This window comes from Ictalurus furcatus, chromosome 15, assembly GCF_023375685.1.
Source record: "Ictalurus furcatus strain D&B chromosome 15, Billie_1.0, whole genome shotgun sequence".
Lineage (NCBI taxonomy): Eukaryota > Metazoa > Chordata > Actinopteri > Siluriformes > Ictaluridae > Ictalurus > Ictalurus furcatus.
In genome coordinates, this window is record NC_071269.1 from 2,869,859 (window position 1) to 2,892,735 (window position 22,877).

The following is a 22,877-nucleotide window of genomic DNA, read 5'->3' on the forward strand; positions in this document are numbered from 1 at the left end:
ACCGATCTTTCCTTACACAGAGCAATACAAATATTCAACACCCCCCACCCCCCAAAAAAAAGAGCTAAATTTTTTTTGGTCATATTTTGGGTTTCATTAAGTACACGAATGTATGCATGCTTAATGAGATGAGCAGTAACATTTGAATAGACGTCAAAATCCAAATAAAAACTTGCGCACGAAGCGGGAGTGAAAGGTTTGATTTTGTTTTCATCCAAATTGTACATTGTATTCGAACCCCTGTTGCGATCCCATGGTTTCTGGAGCTAGCTAGTGTCAGTTCTGTGTAAATATCGATAATAAAGCAATAAAACGTAAACAAAACAATCGCACAAACTCACGACCAGTTTTAAAAGCTTTTGTAAACATCCAACACAGAGCGTATTCTACATAGTAGTCCATCTGCATGTCTTTTTGGAATACGTTATGAATGCGCTTTTGTACTTCTGTTATTTGTAATCCTGGGGTCTCTGTCCTGGCAGAAATCCAAGCACACAGAGAGCGATAAGCTGTCGGTGCAGATCCAGGCCTACTTGGACAACGTGTTCGACGTGGGAGGACTTCTGGAGGACGCAGAGACTAAGAATGTGGCTCTGGAGAAAGTGGAGGAATTGGAGGACCATCTGTCTCATGTGAGAAACGACTGATGTGCTTATTTTTAAAAAAATTTTTTATTATGATCTTGTCCACTGGGCATAAATGTGTCTATAAATTTATTATCACTTGACCTGAATAAAGCTATTAGACTCTTTCCCAGCATCTATTGCCACAACTACTGCTAGCAAATGTACCTAGCTATTAAACTGCAGTGGAATTGGAGTGCATCGAGTGGTCTGGTGTGTTATTTGTTTTCAGTCGGAGACTTGGCGAGTATAAATGAGAACAATTTATGGGAACAATGTCTGGAATGCAAACAATTCCGTAGATTGTTGGTGCGTGTAAGCAGTAGGCCACACTACAGGCTTGAGATATCTTCATAGCAAACGTCATGCTCTGGCTTGAGACATGCACAGTGACTCTCTGGGTTTAGAAATCATAGGGGTGGTGGAGACGGGGGAAAAAAAAACAAAAACAAAAAAACCCCCTAAAGAATTCCCCAAATATTCTTAATGTGTATCGTCAAGGCTGATTCAAAACTGAAAGTGTTTCCACTGCTTTCCCTGCTGCGTCAGGCTGGGAAGTTTATTTCATCGGTATTGCCCCAAAGTAGAAAGAGAAAGCACGACAGAAAGGCAGAGAGCAGTATCATAAACATCATCAGCTGGGAAATGGTTATGGGATGGCTGCCCGCACTCTCGGTTCTATGATCGATAACTCACTCTCTTCTGCCTCCCTTTCTGTTTCCTCCTCATCCCTGGCGTCTCTCTGCCATGTTCTCTCTGTCTCTCCCTGTTCTTCTGCCCGGACTAGGTGACCGAGAAGCTTCTGGAAGTAGAGAATGAGACGGTGATGAAAGTCGCTGATCTGGAGAAGCAACTCCTACAGAAAGACAAGGATCTTGCAGCCATTCGGGTAAGACTGCGCTTTTATGTAGCATTTTAGAACTCGGCAGCCTTGGAAATGGACACTGTTAGAAATGACTGTTTTTATTATATTATTTACTGTGGTTTATTGGCAGCACATATACTGTGCTGCGCTATTAGGCTATAATCAGCTTACATGACTATGTTGTAATATAATATAGCTTAGAAGAGAATGGCATGCTATTTATTTATTTTTACCAAATATATTCCTATATATATATATTACTTAGGGTTGATGGTTGATTAATGGTAAGCTTTTTATTTATTTATTTATTTATTTATTTTTAGACTCGCACTGTTACATTACTCGCAAGGAAATATCCATTATATGCCTAAATGAAGCTCAATCAAATGTTGAGTCAGAGCTCTGATAAGATATTTATTCATGCGGAAGGACGTCCCTGACGTAATGCACGGTATTAGATGTAACACACTGTATTAGAACTTGAACATACATTGGGTTCTTTTACCACAAACTGCTTTTAATTTACGAGTTATAAGTAAGATGATTTCTTCCGTTTAGAATTCTAATACAGGATTACATCATATAGCAGAGAGCAGATTTAAAAATAGCAGATTTCTGGTTGCGTTTTTGTATCTGGGATTCCAAATTCAGAAACGAGCGCTTTAAAGGTGTAGTCTGTAATGTACAAACATGTTTCTAGACCAGTAATGATGTTTTATTTTTAAAGACACCTCAGAAACATTCGGATTCACAGTACTGCCGTGAAAAAGATTTCACTACTTTCTTAATTAGAGGCTTCTGTTGACATTTATTTTTTTCTGTCCCAGAAATAAACTGTGCTTCTGCTCACACATATGTTTTTAATTAAAAGGCAAGTCACGAGGCATGTGTAGTTTAAACAGAGGTGGCAGGGTCCAAATGATGAGAGAGAAACTCTTGTCATTGTTTTCATTACGGTTGCAGATCACCGTGCCGGCAGTAGAGGGCGCTAAATATGACAGACTGCTCCTTTAAAACGCAACTACGTATTTTGCCCTGCTTTAATCGTTTCCTCTTGCTATCACTGTACACAGGAGACGTATGAATCGACGAGCTCTCAGGTGCGCACACTTCGACGTGTTATACAAGAGAAGGACGCCGCCTTCCAGAGACACACTAACATTGAAAAGCGGCTGCTGGAGCTTGAGCAGCAGGGAACTATCCGCCTAAGGAAACAGCCTGACGGAGACATTGCAATCGAAGCCCTGGGTGGAGGAGGAGGAGGAGGAAGAGCAGGAGGGCCTATAGACATTATGACTGGAGCTCCTCTTGGGGATCTGAGCTCAGGCAGCAGCATCTTTGGTGTCAGTTTGCCCGCTGTTACTGTGGAAACGCCTGCACCACCTCCTCCGCCACCTCCACCTCCACCACCTCCACCTCTCCCCCCAGCAGGTACAGTGACAGAGAAATATGTTGATGCATGGCTCATTTAGTGGCTGTTTTAAATTCCCAAAATGCTAAGGGCAGACTTGGAGGCCTTTGAGGGTTAGAATTAGTTGAATTGGTGTTTGATTTTTGGTCGTTTTCAGATGTTTTGATACCGTGAATTCATTCATTTATTCATTTCAGTACACTGAAGCTTTCTGCCTTGCACATCACATACATTTGAAAAAAAGAAGTTACACAGTGGGATGCCTTGCCGCCTCACAGCTCCGGGGTGTCTGATTTGATTCTGGCCTCAGGTTACTGTCTGTGTGGCGTTTCTGTGGATGGAATGATTAGAACTGGATACAGAAAGACTGTTTGGAGACACTCTGTATAGATATTGTACAAGAACATATGTGTTCCCCACATACAAATGATGTAAATGTACCCTCAAATGTAGAATAGCAGTGCTTAAAGTCCAACTTATTGATTCATCTACCTATCCATCCAGCCAACCGACCACAGGCTATATTTACAGCACCAGACTGAAGTGACACAAATCTGATTTTCTGCCTTAATTAGACACTTATTCAGGTCTGTGTGGACACAAAAATCCAATCTTTTGCCACTTTTGCATATGGTCCTAGATTGAATACATTTCCAATAAGTGGCCATGTAATATGAAACTGTCAGATTGGAATTCAAGTGGGTTTTTCCCAACGCACTTTATGCACAGGCACGTATCATTGTTGTCATTCTGTTGGCAATGGAGCAAAACAACAACAGAGGACAGCAAGAGCAGTGAATAATATGTTCAGTGGAGACATGGGGAAACTTGTGATTTACTGGATGTTCAGGGAATCAATTCAAGCAAGATCAATGTGTGTATGTGAGATGTTTTATGGGGATGGGTACGTTCATTTTAAAGACAAATGTGGGTCTCTTGCAATTATGAAGGTGAACCATCAGTATAGGCAGATATAATGTCAATGTAGCGATTGATCCATCCATCCATCCATCCAAGCTGAAGTGGTGGGAGAAAACCAGAGGAAACCCATGTTGACACAGGAAAAACATGCAGCCTGAGCTTAGGATTGAACTGAGAATTCTAGTCCAATTATGTATCCATCCTTCCATTTTCCATACCGCTTATCCTACGCAGGGTTGCGGGGAGCCTGGAGCCTGTCCTAGAGAACTGGACAGGGTGCCAGCCTATTGCAGGGCATTCACACACCATGGAGAATTTGGAAATGCAAATCAGCCTACAATGCATATCTTTGGACTGGGGGAGAAAACCATAGTACCATAGTACCTGGAGGAAACACCTGAGAGCCTGCAAGCTCTGTGTAAACAGGGTAGAGGCAGGATTTGAGCCCCCAACCCCGGAGGTCTGAGGCAAATGAACACATTTGTCCCCCAATTATGTATCCATCCATCCATTTTCTGTAACGCTTATCCTACACAGGGTCGCAGGGAGCCTGGAGCCTATCCCAGAGAACTTGGGGCATGAGGCAGGGGACACCTTGGATAGGGTGCCAACCCATCACAGGGCACAACTGTTCACATATTTACACACCCATTCATACACTATGGACATCCATCCATACATCATCTATACCACTTATCCTTCCTTCAGGGTCACGGGGAAACCTGGAGCCTATCCCAGGGAGCATCGGGCACAAGGCAGGGTGCCAATCCATCGCAGGGCACAATCACATACACATTCACACACTACGGACACGCCAATCAGCCTACCATGCATGTCTTTTGGACTGGGGGAGGAAACCGGAGTAAACATGCAAACTCCGCACACACAGGGCCACGGTGGGAATCGAACCCCCGACCCCTGGAGGTGTGAGGCGAACGTGCTAACCACTAAGCCACCGTGCGCCCACACTATGGACAATTTATATCAATCAGCCTACAACGCAAGTCTTTGGACTGGGGAGATAAGCGGCGTACCCGGAGGAAACCTGGAGGTGTGAGGCAAACAGGTCTTTCCAGTTGCTTTCAAAGATGACATGTTTTGTGACCAGTTTAAGCGGCAGGAAAGGGAAAAGTAGGGAGTTTCCTTCAGCTCAGGAGAGCAGGCACACACACACACACACACACACACATACACGGCCTTTCTGTGGGGGAAACAGCTGTACTGGGGATAAATTTGTGTCATGAGTGATCTCTGGCCTCACTGCTGATAATGTCCTGTGCTGGCTGGCAGTGTTGTTTTTTTTTTACAGCCTGGTCGATGTGAAGCTTTCAGAAAAGAGTTAACATGTGATGTCTGTTTTATAGCAGAGTGTCTACCTCCTCCACCCCCACCTTTGGCTCCTCCACTTCCTGGAGCTTCACCTTCAGTCATCCTCAGTGTTGGTTTATCAGGTGAGCGTATGAATACATTAACATACAGACTTTTCCAGAATCTCAATGCATGCAGACATATTATTGTTCCGTCACCGCTGTCCTTCCGGAGAATCCTGACACTGTTTAGACATTCATTTTTTCTAGTTATTCGGACTTCCAATACGTTTGCCTCTGCTCTCTAGTGGAGTACGCTTAAAAACAAGACTGCACCCTCCTTCCTGTTTTTGGAAAAAAAAAATATCTCTATTTCCTTCCTTACTTGATCTAATTGAGACTCCTAGCAAAACAACTGTTTTATCAAATTTATTTTAAGTTCATTTACATCCTTCTCTTGAAGTTGAAAGAGGAGAAGTAAGCAGGGTCCAGAATTGAATGTACGTTATTGGGTTGCCAAATGCATTTAAGATGAGATGCACATTTTAAAACGCTGTATGATACACTTAAATAACAACAACAACAACAATAATAATAATAATAATACATTTTACCTCTGTGTTTAAATCTGTAGCCATCCGAATCAAGAAGCCCATAAAGACCAAGTTCCGTCTTCCTATATTTAACTGGACCGCTCTGAAGCCCAACCAGATCAATGGCACTGTCTTCAACGAGATTGATGATGAGCGAGTGCTTGAGGTGAGTCTCACTTGGGCTACGTTCTGTCTTTGAGTTTGCGATCAGGATATACTATCAGGAATACGAAGAGATGTGGAAATAGTGACAAATCTGTGAGCAAAATACTGCACAGTGCCACACAAAACAATTATATAACTATAATGCTAGCAGAACATCCAGTTATCTCGTGTTTCACTTCACCAAGTGACAATAAAAACGCTAGCCAGACTCCAGGGGATGGACCAGGAGCCTCCTTTAAGCTTCACCCTAACCCGAAACACAGTCGACTTTTAGCTCGACTCTGCAAAGCCAGATCAGGTCTGACTCCATCCCCTGGATTGTTTGTTTTTGCAGAGAGGGGTACTTGACATGACATGTAGCCTAGTTCTTTGCACTTAATTGGGCAAGCATAATATGGGACCTGGCAAACACATTGACACGAATGAATGTATGATTTGTCCACCCTCGTTAAGTCTCAGATTCTCCTAATGCGTGGATGCACCGGACATGCAGATTTCCTCTCATGAATTGCTATGTATTGTGTTGTGCGTAGGAGCTGGACCTGGAGAAGTTTGAGGAGCTCTTTAAGACTAAAGCACAGGGTGCTGTGGTTGATCTGTCCTGTACAAAGAGCAAAACCTCCAGTAAGGTCATGAACAAAGTTCAGCTGCTCGATGCTAATCGCTCCAAGAACCTGGCCATCACACTTCGCAAGGCCAACAAGAGCACGGAGGAGATCTGCAGAGCCATCCAAACGTGAGCAACCATCCCCTGCCTGCATTCACTCAAAAGAGCTAATTTAGTCAATGAAGAGAAATGTTATAAGACTAAACAACAGCATACAGATGGACACTGGTGTAATAGGGTTTACTGACCAAGTGAAATCAATGCATTGAACAAGGATAAATGGCAGTAACAGAAACGACATTGAAAAAGCATGGTGAACGCTACGTAATGCAAGTAAACACGAAGAGAAGCAGAAGCGAAACTAAACACACTGAACTAAATTATAAGGAGCACTAGAGCTAAACTGAGACGGGTGTAAATGGAAATAAACATAAACGTGGACCTATGACAGTTTTATTAAAACTTACAGTGCTGAGAGAACCACACCGCTGATTCACGCCTGTTTATGCCTTTATGTCTCGTAAACAAAATTCCAACATACACATTTCGGAAAAGCCACTTGTGGGATCAAATGTTTTTCAAATTTAATATAAGACTAGTTCTAACATTCAGTAATGCTTTTTTACACACACTTTGGGGTATTTTTCTCTCTAACAGAAAGGAAGAGTGTGCTGATTGAAACAAATAAACCCCAAATCTTATCATTGGAACTATTTTCATTTCCAGTTCATTACTTCTACCTCTGATATAAAATAACTGCAGAATATTAAGATAACAAAGTCAGGATCATTTAGTTAATGAACTATTGAACTAAATAATGTAACCCACGCTTATCGTCTGTAATATCATCTGACAAGGAATTTGATTTGTTTTCCATAACTGATGATAGAAGACTTCTTAATAACAGACCTCTTGGCCTAGTGTACATTGAAATGAGGCCAGTTTTCAGCTTTTATCTTCCTCATGGATTACACCCTCAAGTCACGGGAACTGATATGTGCGTGTTGATGATTGCAGGTTTGATCTCAAGGCCCTGCCGGTGGACTTTGTGGAATGTCTGATGCGTTTCCTGCCCACGGAGGCAGAGAGTAAGCTGCTGCGTCAGTACGAGAAGGAACGGCGGCCTCTGGAGCAGCTGGCTGAGGAAGACCGCTTCATGCTCCTCTTCAGCAAGATTGAGCGCCTGACACAGAGGATGAGCATCATCACTTTCGTGGGGAACTTCAATGACAACATTGGCATGCTTACCCCGGTGAGCCAGCTTAGTAATGAGGCTTTAATTGTCTATTAATATTTCTACTAATTCTACTAACACTAATATTACTACTTTCTACTACTACTAATACTGACGCTGCTAACACTGCTACTACTACCTCTACTACTACCTCGACTACTACTACTAAAAATACGTCTAGTATTACCACTACTGCTAGTACTACCTCTAATACTATTATTTCTCCTCCTCCTCCTACTACTACTAATACAGCTGTGACTACTACTTCTACTAATACTATTAACAGTAAAACTACTATTTCTACTCATACTACTACCAAAATTCATACTACAACTACTTCTACTCCTCTTCCTACTACTACTACTGCTGCTAATACTACTAACGCTGTAGCTACTACTTCTACTAATACTATTTCTACTCGTACTACTACTACCAAAATTCATATTACTACTACTTCTACTAATACTAAAACTACGATTTCTACTACTAGTACTACTACCACTAATACTACTACCGCTGTGACTACTACTTCTACTAATACTATTAACACTAAAACTACTATTTCTACTCATACTACTACCAAAATTCATACTACAACTACTTCTACTCCTCTTCCTACTACTCATACTGCTGCTAATACTACTAACGCTGTAGCTACTACTTCTACTAATACTATTTCTACTCATACTACTACTACCAAAATTCATATTACTACTACTTCTACTAACACTAAAACTACGATTTCTACTACTAGTACTACTACCACTAATACTACTACCGCTGTGACTACTACTTCTACTAATACTATTTACATTAAAACTACTATTTCTACTCATACTACAACCAAAATTCATACTACAACTACTTCTACTCCTCTTCCTACTACTACTACTGCTGCTAATACTACTAACGCTGTAGCTACTACTTCTACTAATACTATTTCTACTCATACTACTACTACCAAAATTCATATTACTACTACTTCTACTAATACTATTAACACTAAATCTACTATTTCTACTACTACTACCACTAATACTACTACCGCTGTGGCTACTACTTCTACTAATACTACTAACACTAAAACTACTATTTCTACTACTACTACTACCACTAATACTACTACCGCTGTGACTACTACTTCTACTAATACTACTAACACTAAAACTACTATTTCTACTCATACTACTACCAAAATTCATACTACAACTACTTCTACTCCTCTTCCTACTACTACTACTACTACTACTACTACCACTAATACTACTACCGCTGTGACTACTACTTCTACTAATACTCTTTACACTAAAACTACTATTTCTACTCATACTACTACCAAAATTCATACTACAACTACTTCTACTCCTCTTCCTACTACTACTACTACTACTACTACTACCACTAATACTACTACCGCTGTGACTACTACTTCTACTAATACTCTTTACACTAAAACTACTATTTCTACTCATACTACTACCAAAATTCATACTACAACTACTTCTACTCCTCTTCCTACTACTCATACTGCTGCTAATACTACTACTGCTGTAGCTACTACTTCTACTAATACTACTAACACTAAAACTACTATTTCTACTACTACTACTACTACCACTACTAATACTACTACCGCTGTGACTACTACTTCTAATACTATTTATAGTAAAACTACTATTTCTACTCATACTACTACCAAAATTCATACTACAACTACTTCTACTCCTCTTCCTACTACTACTGCTGTAGCTACTACTTCTACTAATACTATTTCTACTCATACTAATACTACCAAAATTCATATTACTACTACTTCTACTAATACTACCACTAATACTACTACTTCTACTAATACTACTAACACTAAAACTACTATTTCTACTACTACTACCACTAATACTACTACTGCTGTGACTACTACTTCTACTACTACTACTAACACTAAAACTACTATTTCTACTACTACTAAAATTCATACAACTACTGCTAATTCTACTACTACTACTAAAACAAACTTCTTGTACTACAAATACTGTTACTAGTATTACTACTACTAACATTCATACTGCTTCTCCTACTACTACTAATACTAGTACTAATACTGCTGATAATAAGACTTCTAGTAGTACCACTAATACTATTATCTCTCCTCCGCCTGCTAATACAGCTGCTACTTCTTCTACTAATACTACTAACACCAATACTACAATTTATACTACCACTTATACTGCTACTACTAATAACACTAATACTACTACTATTTGTACTATATCCTACAACCAATACAAATTCTACTGCTAATACTAGCAATGACACTACTACTACTACTACTACTGCCACCACCACTACTACTAAATTACTATTAATAATTTGCTTCAATTATGAAAGACATCTTTAACAGGTTCCTAAAAAAAAAGAACGATTGTGTATATCAGTGGATGTCATAGTCTTTATTTTCCCCAGCAACTCAATGCCATCATTGCTGCTTCGGCCTCTGTGAAGTCTTCTCCAAAGCTGAAAAGAATGCTTGAGGTAGGAGATTTTATGCCATGATCTGTATTAAACTCTCTACCAAAAACAAGACATCGTTATCAGTCTAGCCTAAATTTGTCATGATATACTACAATATTATAGATCTGACCATTTTCCCTCCCATGTCTTTGTACAGATTATCCTGGCCTTGGGTAACTACATGAACAGTAGTAAAAGAGGCTCGGTCTATGGTTTCAAGCTCCAAAGTTTGGATCTGGTATGACGGATGACCTAATGGGACTGTTTTACTACGTGAATATAACATATTCAACCTCACCGTATTCTTTAACCGTCCTGTGTTTGTGCTGTTCCAGCTGCTGGACACAAAGTCTACCGACCGCAAGATGACGTTACTTCACTACATCGCTCTGATAGTGAGGGAGAAATACCCAGAGCTCGCTAACTTCTACAACGAGTTGCACTTTGTGGACAAAGCCGCAGCAGGCAAGTAAAAGCACAAAATAAGACTCCTGGGATGTTGGTATTAGCTGTACTATTGACTTCTTTCATCATTCTACACTTTTAGCGTGTTACAATACCTGCAACTGCAAAGTCAGACTCCAATTAAGTAAATGTTTCTTGGCTAAGGAAAGTAATCGTGATTATTTCATGCATGTTTGTGTGTGTGTGTGTATAGTGTCCTTGGAGAATGTGCTGCTGGATGTGAAGGAGCTGGGAAAAGGAATGGAGCTGATCAGAAGAGAGTGCAGTCTGCATGATCACGCCGTCCTCAAGGGTTTCCTGCAGGCCAGCGACCCGCAACTGGACAAGCTGCAGAAAGACGCCAAGACCGCTGAGGTAACTCACACACACACACAGGTTTCTCTTACATAATTATTAATGCAATGCTACAATGCTGAATGCCCCCACAATTTAAAAAATGTTAAATATTCCTGTCCTTGTGGAGACCCATCACGATATAAAAAACATGTGATTAGCTTCAGGGTAACTCTGTTTCGTGTGAGGCCAAGCTCACCACCCTGTCAATGATTATTTCTCTATATCAGCACACCTCAGCATGCTTACATATTACACTAGGCAAATTTATCCAGTCCCCTATAGCAGGATTTCTCAGTTAACCTGTTAATTGGAAAGGCATGACTGTTGTTTTAATTTGTATGTCTAGGTGAGAGATTTGTTTGTGGATGAAATTGTGAATCTTGCTACAACCCACTCGACATACAGTCCCCTCTGAAAGTATTGGAACACCAAGGCCAGTTCTATTGTTTTTGCTATGCATTGAAGGCATTTGGGTTTGAGATCAAAAGACGAGTATGATCCACAGATCAGAATCAGAATCAACAGATCAGAACGCGAACGGCCGAAAGAATCAGAAAGCCAGACTGGAATTTGCAAAAAAAATAGAGAGATGAGCCACAAAAGTAAGCTTTACCAAAGTGTGGAGAAAGAATGGAGCTGCTCATGATCCAAAACATAAAATTATAAAATCTGTGAAACATGGTGGTGGTAGTGTCATGGATTGGGCTTGCATGGCCGTTTCTGGAGCAGGAAGTTTACAGAAACAGACCGTCTTCATCATGCAGCAAGACAGTGACCCAAAACGCACTGCCAACACAACAAATGACTTCATAAGGTGGGGGAAAGTGGAAGGTTTTAGACTAGCCAAGTCAATCACCACACCTTAACCCACGTGAGCATGCGTTTCACCTCCTGAAGATGAGACTGAAGGTAGAACCCCCCCCAAAACAAACAACAACAGAAAGAAGTTGCAGTACAAGCCTGGAAAAGTGTAACACTTTGGTGATGTCAGTGGGTCACGAAAGGATACGCAAGTGTTATTTACCTTTAAGACGATCTGTTCCGATACTTTTGCTCACCTAAAAATTGGGTGGTCTGCCACCAGAGGTGCCATGTTTTAAGTTGTTTTGCACATCTAGATCTAAATATCTGATCTGTCGTCTCATGTTCGTCTTTCGATCTCAAACCCGAACATCAATATATAGCAAAAGCAATAGAATTGGCCTTGCCGTTCCAATACTTTTGGAGGGGACTGTATTACTGCTTATTTACAGTCGACTCAGTGCATTTTTTTTTTTCTTTTAACACGCATACAGGAGGCTTTCAACACTGTGGTCATGTACTTTGGTGAGAGTCCCAAGACAACTCCTCCGTCTGTGTTCTTCCCCGTGTTCGTGCGCTTCATCAAAGCCTACAAAGTACGTTCAGATTCATTTCTCTCTCGCTCTCTCATACACACACACACGCACACACAGATCTTATTATTAATTATACAACAGATCCCGAATGAGGAAACACCTGCTGACTACATGACGATGATGCACAGTATAAAGACAGAAATCCCAGTTAGTATTCATCTAAAGTCATAGCAGATAAATTACTCGGTAACTACAGTGAAGATGATAGGATTGCGATGTAGTTACGAGCTTGAAGAATCGAGTCTTGCTGACAGCTCCTGGGAGTTTTAAAGGGTTAAATGGTGTTCTGCTTGTGAGTGTCCGTCCGTAGTGTAGTGTCGAAAGACGAGAGCAGGTTGTGCGGGTGAGGGGAGGAGAATGACGGATGAATAACAGGAAGATGCAGCTGCGTTTAGTTAAAAGAGCACTGGCTGTGTTTAGGCTGGGCTTGAGCACTCTCCGCTCTGACCCGGACACACACTCATACACACGCCTGTTCCTCACATTGTCCTTCACTTGGATTTATGGACCTGCATGAGGAAACAGGCAGCCTCAGGGTCTGTGTTGCGTGTGTGTGTGTGTACGCGTGTTTGTACATAATTAGAAGTACAATTACAATGCTCAGCTTTTCTTTCTTGGAATATCCGGTTAGACTGTTTGGACTGTAAAGTAGGGTAAACTGTTAAAGCTGGACTTCTATAACGATGTTTATGTGTGTGTGTGTGTGTGTGTGTGTTTTCAGGATGCGGTTGAGGAAAACGAACAGAGGAAGAAACAGGAGGAAGCTATGAGGGAGAAACTGCTTGCTCAGGAGGCCAAACAGCATGACCCAAAGGTATGACATGCTAACTTTCAAGTGCACGCACACACACACACACACACACACACACACACACACACACACACACTCTCTCTCCAGCTTCTGCTATAATTTTAGCTCTTTTGTCAGCTCTTTTGTCTTTTTTTTTTGTAAAACATTTTTGCGATAATAGTTCTTACCATGGCTTTCGCAGGGGGCCCCCTTGTGGCCTGCAGAGTAGCATGTTGTTTTAGTTATCTCCTAACTCTGTTATGATTTCCATCACCACAGGTTTTTATAGTATTTTTGGCATTCTGTCATTTGTTGTGAACCTCACGAAGCTCTCGATGTGTATCGGCATGATTGCGCTGCCGCCACACGATTGGCCGACGAGTCATGTTGACAGACCCTGTGTAGAACGCGTACGCTCTGTTCTCCTACAGGTGCAAGCTCAGAAGAAGAGGCAGCAGCAGCATGAGCTCATCGCCGAGCTGAGACGGCGACAGGCCAAAGACCACCGTCCGGTCTACGAGGGCAAAGACGGAACCATCGAGGACATCATCACAGGTGGGAAACACAGGACTGCAAATCCCATCATTCCCAGCTCCAGGATCACTGTTGTGGTGCTGGGCTCCTCACAACGCCAATGCACCATGTGTTACGCTACGCAGTGTCCCCTTCAACCAAGTGAACAGTAGCTACACTGATACTGATACACTGTGATTTACGATACATCCGTTCTCAGGGAACAAATCTAAGCACGCTTCATTAAGGTAATGCAAGTAGTTCAGGATGGACTTCTCCTGTCACTGCGATCAAAAGGGAAGCATTAATCTCATCTAATGCTTTTGTTTAGTCTGAACCAGTCTAAATGTTTTGTCTGTGTCTCTTGTTACTACTTACTAGGATTTGAAAGGTTTACTAAAGACAGTGCTAAAACAAAGAACATTTCCCAGACAAATTATACTAATGCTACGTTCACACGGAGTACGTCTTAGCTCAGTGGTATTCATCACTACATTGCTAATTCACAAGATGGCATTTCTAAATATGGCAGAACCCATGGTAGTTCAGATAGCAGTGAAATTTTATTTGAAAGTTGTTTTTTTTTTTAGTAACCAACAAATCTAAAGGAAAATGTTGCTATTCAGATTAAAATACATAATGGCTACATGGACACCAGCTAGCTTAATGGTTAAGCGAAGTCATTCATGCTTGGTGTCCACATTCTCCAGTTGCCTCTCCATTTTGAAACATGAATCCAGGTGTTCCGTTGGAATCCACATAAACACCACCATCGGTGCGAATTCCTGTTTGAAAATGAGATTAAGGCTAGGTTTCACCTCTAAAAAGAAGCCGTTATTGTTTGTTTAAAAGCCTTTTTAATCTTACGAACCAGCAGTGTGGAGCAGCCAGTGAAGCATCAACCTCCGTAGAGCCCGGATCTTAACTGTGTAAGTTGCGTAAGGAACAATACACTCTGGTGCATGTGATGTGGAGCAAAACTACTCTTACCACGCTGAAGCAGATTATTATCCTTTTCTCTCTCGAAGTTATTAAGATCTAAAAGCTGCGAGCAGCATTTTCGGGGGAAAATACACTCGGTGAACCTCACATGATATTCCAATTATCACCAAATGTGGCGCACACCATCCTCCGAGTAAGCCTCACAAAGTTATTGAAAGGATGTTGATATTCTAAACAGTTTGCCTGTAACGTGGCAACAAATCGGACGGCAAAGCCGCCAAACAGTATGCGAGGCTGTGTCTCAGCAAGGACCTTGCACACTGACACAAAATTTGGTAGGCTCCTTCAGGACCATACCCTGAGGCTATGCAACAAATTTTGTGACAGTGCCACTTACTGGTCAAAAGTTAGAATAACATGCTAAAAATGCTTGCATCCAATTGCCATTCCTCCCAATTTTGTCCAATCTTTAACAAATTTGGCTCACGTCATCTTGAGACCTATCTGAACGAATGTTATCAGAGGAATTTTGATATTCAAATCCTTGATAAGTATCTTCGGGACCACGCCCTGAATGTACCCAAGAAGTTTCATGCCTGCGGCACCTTATGAAGATTAAATCAACACCATCCGTCCAATCAGTTGAGAAATCAACAATGTTGAGGTATATTGTGAGTTGATGCTTAACTGGCTGAATATTAATTGCTTGTACTGACATATTATTGAGGTGTAACAAGCATTTATACAAATGAATAGGAAAGGATTGTGTGCAAGGAGAAGGTTTGGCTCTCTTCAGGAGCACACACAGACATAAATCAGGTCTAATATTGCTGTTCTAACCTCCCTTCCCTCCCATCAGTGCTGAAGAGTGTGCCGTTTACAGCGCGCACGGCCAAGCGGGGCTCGCGCTTCTTCTGTGACACCAACCTGTACGACGAGTCCAACTGCTAGCCCCTCCCTAAGTTCCCTCTCAAAACCTGTCCCTAATTCAGAAGGTTGTTCAGTTCTTTTTGTTTCCCCCTCCCCTAAAAACCTGCATGCTACGGGACACATGCATGAGCTTCCTGTTTCTCCACAGAGCACCAGCAACCACTCCTTTACTAATCTTTGGGCTGTAGGGATGAAAAAAGGTGTTGGTCTGGGATCAGTTCTACGGATGATGAGGAACTGATCCCGGGTCATCCCTCTGAACTGGGCTTTCCATCCATTGGTTTCAATTCAAACAAAAGATTTTGCTTAGCTGAGGTAGCAAACTGCCACGCTACCACTGTTGGACCCTTGAGCAAGGTCCTGAACCCTCACTTGCTCAGTTGTATAAATGAGATAAATGTAAGTTGCTCTGGATGAGGACTTTTTGCTAGGTTTAGGCATTCTTTATTTAGTGAAAGGGAAATCAGTTAATATTCAAAACCTACTAGCGTACAATTTTAGATAGCGCTTTAGTCCGTTCGGTGCGTTTCCGTCATCCTGACACACTGCTATCACAATTTACATAGAGATTGCATCATGCATTGCACATCTCATAAATGTTTTCCAGACATTCGGTGCGCTAAATAAATGCAGAATACGTGCGGCGGCCATTTTGCGCAAGAGTAGTTTACAGAGAGGGTGGGGCAGTTGTCAGGTGATTCACCTCACAGGCAGCAGAAGACTATAACATTTGTGAAACATTCGGATGGAAACACACCTAGATATGATGAATACATGAGAAGGGAAACTGGGATGTGCCTGTTGATTGATCGGACCGGCAAAGCCTTTCCCATGGGGACTCTGGCAAATAAGACTGTACATGTCCTCAAAAACCCGGAATGCATTTATTACATGCCTCCATTCACAGTAGTATTTTTGCATCTTGCTGATGAGCTTAAGAATCAAATACAAATCACAGAATCGAAGAACTATTGCAGTCAGTCAGTCGTGCTGTGTCACCCACTGAGGTCTGGCTTGTGCGCCGGTCCTTACAGTTTCACTTCTCCTAACATGCTAATATCATTTTCTCTGTCATTCATCCCCAACTCACATGATTTCCTCCTACGTTTCCAACAGAGCAGAGGACCGAGCTGAGTAAATATGGGCCTTTACTAAACGGAGGGTAAGGAGGGCAGCACAACGTCCGGCTTCATCAGGCAGAAATGCTTTGCAGCTGGTTAAATGTGCCTGATATTTGTAAAGGCCTTTTTTTATTTTATTTATTTATTTTTTATTTAAATGCTTGAATATTTTGTTGAGTCAGTCGCTTTGTACGTTGCTATACATTACCCTCTTGAACTGTGGACTAACGTGTCCACTTAACGTTAGAATATGATTTTCACCAGAAACCCTGATGAGCTCCAAGGAGCTTGGAGCCATTTTAAAGTTGTTTAGCGTTAGAACGTTTCCCCTCTTTCAGAAAGGAAAACTAAGCTGGTCACGTCTGTCCCTGTTGCATGGAACGCTAACATGTCTGCCGTGTCTGCTGTGTGTCACTGCTTATGATTATAGCTTGCATGCAAAGTTCTGGTGTTCAGCAAGTTCTGCACATGACTTCAATCGAAAATGCGGATTTTAACCACCGAGACGTTCGGTCTGATTTATTTTCACTTGATGAAAGCCACTGAAGAGCTTGCTGATCACTTGGACACGCTACATTGCTGTATGGTTTAATGCGTTGTATTTTTGTACTCATTGCAGTTGTTTTGATAGGTTTGTTATTTCAATACATTGTCGCTGCTCTGATCTGACCGCCATTATAAGCTGGGGAACGACCAACCCCCCCCACCCCCAAAAAAAGATACAGGATAGAAGCTATAAAACTAGACACATTTTCTATAATTCTTTGTGATTTTGTAGTAGTAGTAATAATAATAATAAAGCTGTACGTGCTGAAGATTTTTCAGCCACAGAAAACCTGTTAAAAGGTTAAAAAGATGCTGACGCTGGAGACTCCTTCCATGAATAGTCCTCATAGAAAGCTTCACTAGATCAGTTATCTTTCTCTGGAAACATCAAATTTAGAAAATGCAAAATGTCTAAAATGACAAGTTTTTATTACTTGGAATGTGAAAAACTGTAAATATAATATTAGAGAAGCCTAGTGTCTTTTTTTTATTTTATTTTGCTATGTTTTAATTCATGAACGCACATACCACACTTCCATTATCGCATGTTGTTGCCATATGGCAACAATGACATTTTAGCATTTAATAGAATACTCCAAACATATAAACTCATTTAAATGACAAAAAAAATAAATAAATGTTAACTTCTCTCAGATAGGGTTGAATTTTTTTCCTTTAAGTAATTTTGCCTAGTTATTGGAACGTTCATCACAATCTGAGAGCCTTCACCTTGACGATGACCTTCCCCATACCCATGTGACTGCAGTTAAGGAAGTGCAAACAACACTTCCTGGTCATGTGACATGGCATTGTTTATTGTTATATAAACGTTAAAGCCCCCCCCCCCCACACACACCTTTCCCCCCCAAGTACATAAGAAAATAGTAGTTTTGTATTATAGCCCATCAAAAAATCGGAGATTTCTTGAGTTATTTAATATTTAATTGTTGCCACGTGGCAACACCATGCCGTAAAGGGTTAACGAGTGTTTCTAGAAATGTGACTAATTTTTAAGTGCTAAAAGCAAAATACGCACACACTCATATAGGATATAGTATTACAGTATAATAACGTCATGTTCTCCCCAAAAAGCAGAACAACAATATTATAACAACTATAATATAATGATGTTTATACGTCATTAAGGAATGATTTTTTATTATTATTATTATTATTATTAAGAAGCTGTATACAAAGAACTGCTACCGAATTAGAAAGAATGATTAGTAAATTCTAGTGATTTATAAATACTAAGTTTGTATAGCTTCTTATTTCCAGACATTTTTGTACTCCCTGTTAACCGGAGTGTTCCCTGCTCTAACTGTGTCCCTTCCCCACCCGCAGATCTCCGAAGCCAGCCGTTCCTGCGAGCTGACGCGGTGATCCGAAACGGGTGGAAGCGACCCTAAAGACCCTCCCTGACCCCTCTCCACCCTGCGCTTATCTCCCTGCACCTCACAGTGACGGAGTGTAGGACAGGACCAAAGCAAACGTCGTCGGTTTTATAAGCGGGTGGGCGAGTCCTTTATTTATTTATGGAAATCCTTTTTGGATCGGAGGAGTCTCTTGTTTCTCTCCCTGTCTCTCAGCAAAGCTACAAAAGCACAGACGTTTAAAAAAAAAAAAAAAAAAAAAAGTTCCCACCCTTTCCTTTACTCACACACGTATCCAAACACACACACACACACACACACAACGCAGCAGTGTGTGGCCTTGTTGGGGGGGAAAAGGAAAAGACATTTCCTGGAGAGTGGTGTGTGAGAGGACACATCCATACACACTGCCAGCACAACATGGGCAACTTTACGTGTGCAATCTATAGACAAAGACTCTTGCTGATGGAGAGAAACGACCGACACCATCTACACCTGTATCCTTACTTCTCCATGGAGAATTACAACAGCACGATTATTAACACCACTTGGGTTAAGCTCGACAGACCAAAAGATCTTATTCCATTTTGTTAAAGAAGTGCCTTTTTTTTTTTTTTTTAAAAATCGACAGTATTATTTTCTTAAGTATTTAGCCAGTCTTATAATTTTGTACTGATTGTTTTGCTGTTTTTGTACGTACTGATCCCCCCCCCTTTTTTTTTTTTTTTTTTGTGTATAACATTAGTTGAAATACTGTAAATAGACAATTATCCGAAAGTGCATTGCGTCGTATTGTCGGATTCCAAGGAGAAAGCTTTGCTCTTCAGGACCTGTGTTATTTTACCAGGCGACTATGTGCCTTGCATAGTTAATACTAAGCTAATATCAGTTCTCTCCGACTGTATATACTGCTGGTAATTTTTCTTTGCTTATGAAAGCACTAACGTGCTCCTGAATGCACCTGGATGGATTGAAGCTGCCGGCTGCGTGTTCCACACCCAGGTGGTTATTTTATTTAAAAAAAAAAAGGAAAGAATAATAATAATAATAATAAAAAAGTTATACATACTGCAGGGGTGCCAACATTTATAGTTTAGCTATAGCATTTACCATTTTTGAACTCTAAATGAGACGTGATGAAATTTTCTTGCTAGCAGTGTTGGCACCTCTGCATTCTGTATCCGCCTTGTGGAGAAACACCTACAGCATGAACGCTACACTGCATTCAACTGCCTCTCCATGCCAAAGAAGCGAAGGAGTATGATTTCAGAAATGTTAACAGCATTTAATTGGTTTGTAGGATTAATTATTCTGTATTTAGTATTCTGTAAACTTTGTGAGAATGGCTTCCTTTTGCACTAGCCAGTAAAATGATATGGGGAGATTATTCTGAACTAATACACTACATACTGCCATTTAGAGGCAGGATTGAAACATAAGCAACACTAGACCTTGTGCTGTGGGTCGTTCTTAAATATTTAAATGTTGGTTTGTCTGGTTTTTTTTTTTTTTACCAGAAACTGTATCATGTAAAAAAGGTATAAGTGCTGAATGTATAGTCCTGACCTCTCTATTAAGGAAATACAGCATCACTCTATCAGCTTTAGCCATTCCATTTGTCAAAGGAAGCACAAATAAAAGTCCGAGGTTCCTGATTACGAGTGCGTCTGATATAATTCAGGTCGTGAAAATGGAAAATGATTAAAGGAGCAGTTTGTAATGCTGCTGGTTGGAATACGAATTGCACGATTTAAATTAAAAAAAAAAAAGCTTTTGCTTTAAAGTAATCCTGCGTTCGACAAAAGCTTGAATTCCCAACGTCCGACTTTTCTTTTTAACCGTGTTTTTCCTCAACCTTGAGGTGGACGGTCAACAGTAAATAAATTCACTTCTTTAAATCAATCGACATGAGACACAATAGCTGGTTAATTGTACAACACTGACCATCCATTTCCTCTGTTTTAAAGTCCCCATGAAATCTAAACTGAAGTTCTGTGGCTTTTAGGTCGATTACGTTAGCCTTAAGGTCATCTATAAGCTAGTGTGCTCCTAATCAATGACGAAATTGTTTCGCATTTAGAACATATGTGCATTCAGAATTTGCAGTCTCTCTCTACCACGAATACGGGTCAACAGTTTTGATGACATCATTCTGCACTTCGGCGTCTCGTCAGATTTTCTGTCCAATCAAAGGCTCTCTAGAATTTGACGTGGCCCGCCCCCAACAGTTGCAAGTTTCCCGGCTTTGAGGTAAGTTAAACGCTATTGGCTATTTAAAAAGAAAAAGAAAAGGGAGGAGCCAGGTCGATATGTCCCGCCGCAACTTCCTGTTTCAGTGGAAATTATGTACACTTCATGGGGACTTTAAGAAAGTAAATGCATCATAAACTCCTGATCATTAATGTTAGCTGGCTAGCTTGTTGCAAGACAAAATATACGCTTTACTGTTCCCCCTCCCCCACACACCGAGCTCGAAAACGACAGAATTCCAAGTTCAGACTTCTCGCTCCCGAGTTAAGTCGGATGTAGCATTTCTACTGCTTTTTATTTCCTCAGGAGAAATATCAGAATATTTCTTCTACAATTGTGAATGAATCCCAATTTTCCTAAAGCATCTTTAAAATACCCGTCACGACTATAGGTCTAGAAAGAAGGCGACACATTACAAACTGCACCTTTAATCACCTTTTTTTTTTTGTTTTTTTTTTTATGCCATTTTGTTCTCAGCTGCAGAACCAGAAGCCACATCTCTTTTCTGTACACACTGATTTTATTTCAGAATTCTAACAATATCCGTGAACTTTTCGGTAGTTCATGAAGTTCTCCAGCAAAAAAATAGTGAAACGTTACTCTGTCTCTCCAAAAGAAGGGCTGAGCCACCATGCATTTCTACTATAAAAAGCAGTTTAATTATTCTGCATATATAAAAAGAAAAAAAAAGAAAAAACTAAATTAAAACAAATAATCAGGAGTACCGAAACGGCTGTAGCTTTGTGTGTAAGCAGTTTATGTTTTTTAAAAAAAAAAGACTTCAGACTTCACTAAATTACACTGGATGGTTTTACAAACGAAGCAAAAGGTGGACGCTGAGTGAACACTGTTAACATGTTACCTTTGTGTGTTACATGCATTAGTCTGTGGAGAAGTTCACTTTCCCACAGGTAGCAGCGAGGCAGTGAGTCTGGGCAGGAGGGCAACAGAGTCTACAGTATAGACTCCACACACACACACACACACACACACACACAGCAGAATGCACTTAGAGCTTTAAAAACAAAAGAAGACACTGCACTGTTAAAGGCAAATAAACAACAACCAAAAAAAAACCCTAAAAATAATAACACACTTCAGTTCCCATCGAGTCCATGAAGTCGTCTGCAAAAGCGCTCCTTTACAATCCCTTTAACGATCCTTTCCTCGTTTTTGTCCTTGTGGTCCCGGACCTCCTGGAAGACGCGCACACTGCTCCGCTGTCCGTTTATCAGTCTCTTTTTCTTCCCTCAGTCAAACGAATCATTTCCTTGGACTACTGACATACTGGCATACACACAGGCCACACACACACACACCTTGGAATGTTCTTGTAAAAAATAGGCCATTTTACTTTCAACACATTTTCATTCATTCATCCGTATCTTCACTCTTTAAAAGCACTCAAAGCGTTGCATCCTGCGGTCCCTTGACCTGCTCGTATTCCCGTGGATCCGTCACGCGCTCACGTTAAAATGTATATTATGTGTCGATAGATATAAAATCAAATTTGTGCAACAAGTAAGACAATCATAAGCCTAATTTAGCGCACACACATTCTCACACACACACACGCGCATTCACACCTCTCTCCTCCAGCAGTACCAATACACATACGAACAGATCTGGTACCATCATTGGGATTCGGGATTGAGCCCGCCCCCTATTCTCCCTTACCGGTTCACTGACAACAATAACAAAACAAAACAAAAAAAAAACCTTGGCTATTTCCTCGACTTCTATACAATTTTACCAAAAAAAAAAAAAATTGTAAGAAAAGAAAAAAAAACAATTCCATAGCTGTTACGGTTGTTTGCGTTCTGATTTAGCAGAGAGGTAGAGGCTACATGGAAGGGTGCGAGAGACAAAGAGAGAGAGAGAGAGAGAGAGAGAGACAGACAGACAGATGGGGGGGGGGACTGAGGAAGGGTTGCTAAGTGAGTAATGATTAAAAAAAAAAAAAGGCATAGAAAAATG

General features: G+C 40.8%; 1 protein-coding gene across 4 annotated transcripts in view; it reads left to right on the top strand.

Annotated features, from left to right (window-relative positions):
- Nucleotides 1-19,266, top strand: part of fmnl3 (formin-like 3) — a 57,896-nt gene extending 38,630 nt beyond the window's left edge. For 2 of the 4 annotated variants that reach the window (XM_053644003.1, XM_053644006.1), the window contains 16 exons: nt 483-632; nt 1,411-1,512; nt 2,562-2,919; nt 5,185-5,271; nt 5,762-5,886; nt 6,419-6,621; nt 7,510-7,744; nt 10,190-10,258; nt 10,395-10,475; nt 10,573-10,702; nt 10,896-11,056; nt 12,334-12,435; nt 13,157-13,249; nt 13,657-13,780; nt 15,540-15,675; nt 18,622-19,266. In XM_053644003.1, the coding sequence (XP_053499978.1) occupies nt 483-632; nt 1,411-1,512; nt 2,562-2,919; nt 5,185-5,271; nt 5,762-5,886; nt 6,419-6,621; nt 7,510-7,744; nt 10,190-10,258; nt 10,395-10,475; nt 10,573-10,702; nt 10,896-11,056; nt 12,334-12,435; nt 13,157-13,249; nt 13,657-13,780; nt 15,540-15,631 (2,112 nt within the window). In that variant the 3' untranslated portion in view covers nt 15,632-15,675; nt 18,622-19,266. Of the gene's footprint in view, nt 1-482; nt 633-1,410; nt 1,513-2,561; nt 2,920-5,184; nt 5,272-5,761; nt 5,887-6,418; nt 6,622-7,509; nt 7,745-10,189; nt 10,259-10,394; nt 10,476-10,572; nt 10,703-10,895; nt 11,057-12,333; nt 12,436-13,156; nt 13,250-13,656; nt 13,781-15,539; nt 15,676-16,726; nt 16,773-18,621 lie in introns of all 4 variants that reach the window. The other 2 variants (XM_053644005.1, XM_053644004.1) reach the window with 2 other exon arrangements.
- Nucleotides 19,267-22,877: the final 3,611 nt, after the last annotated feature.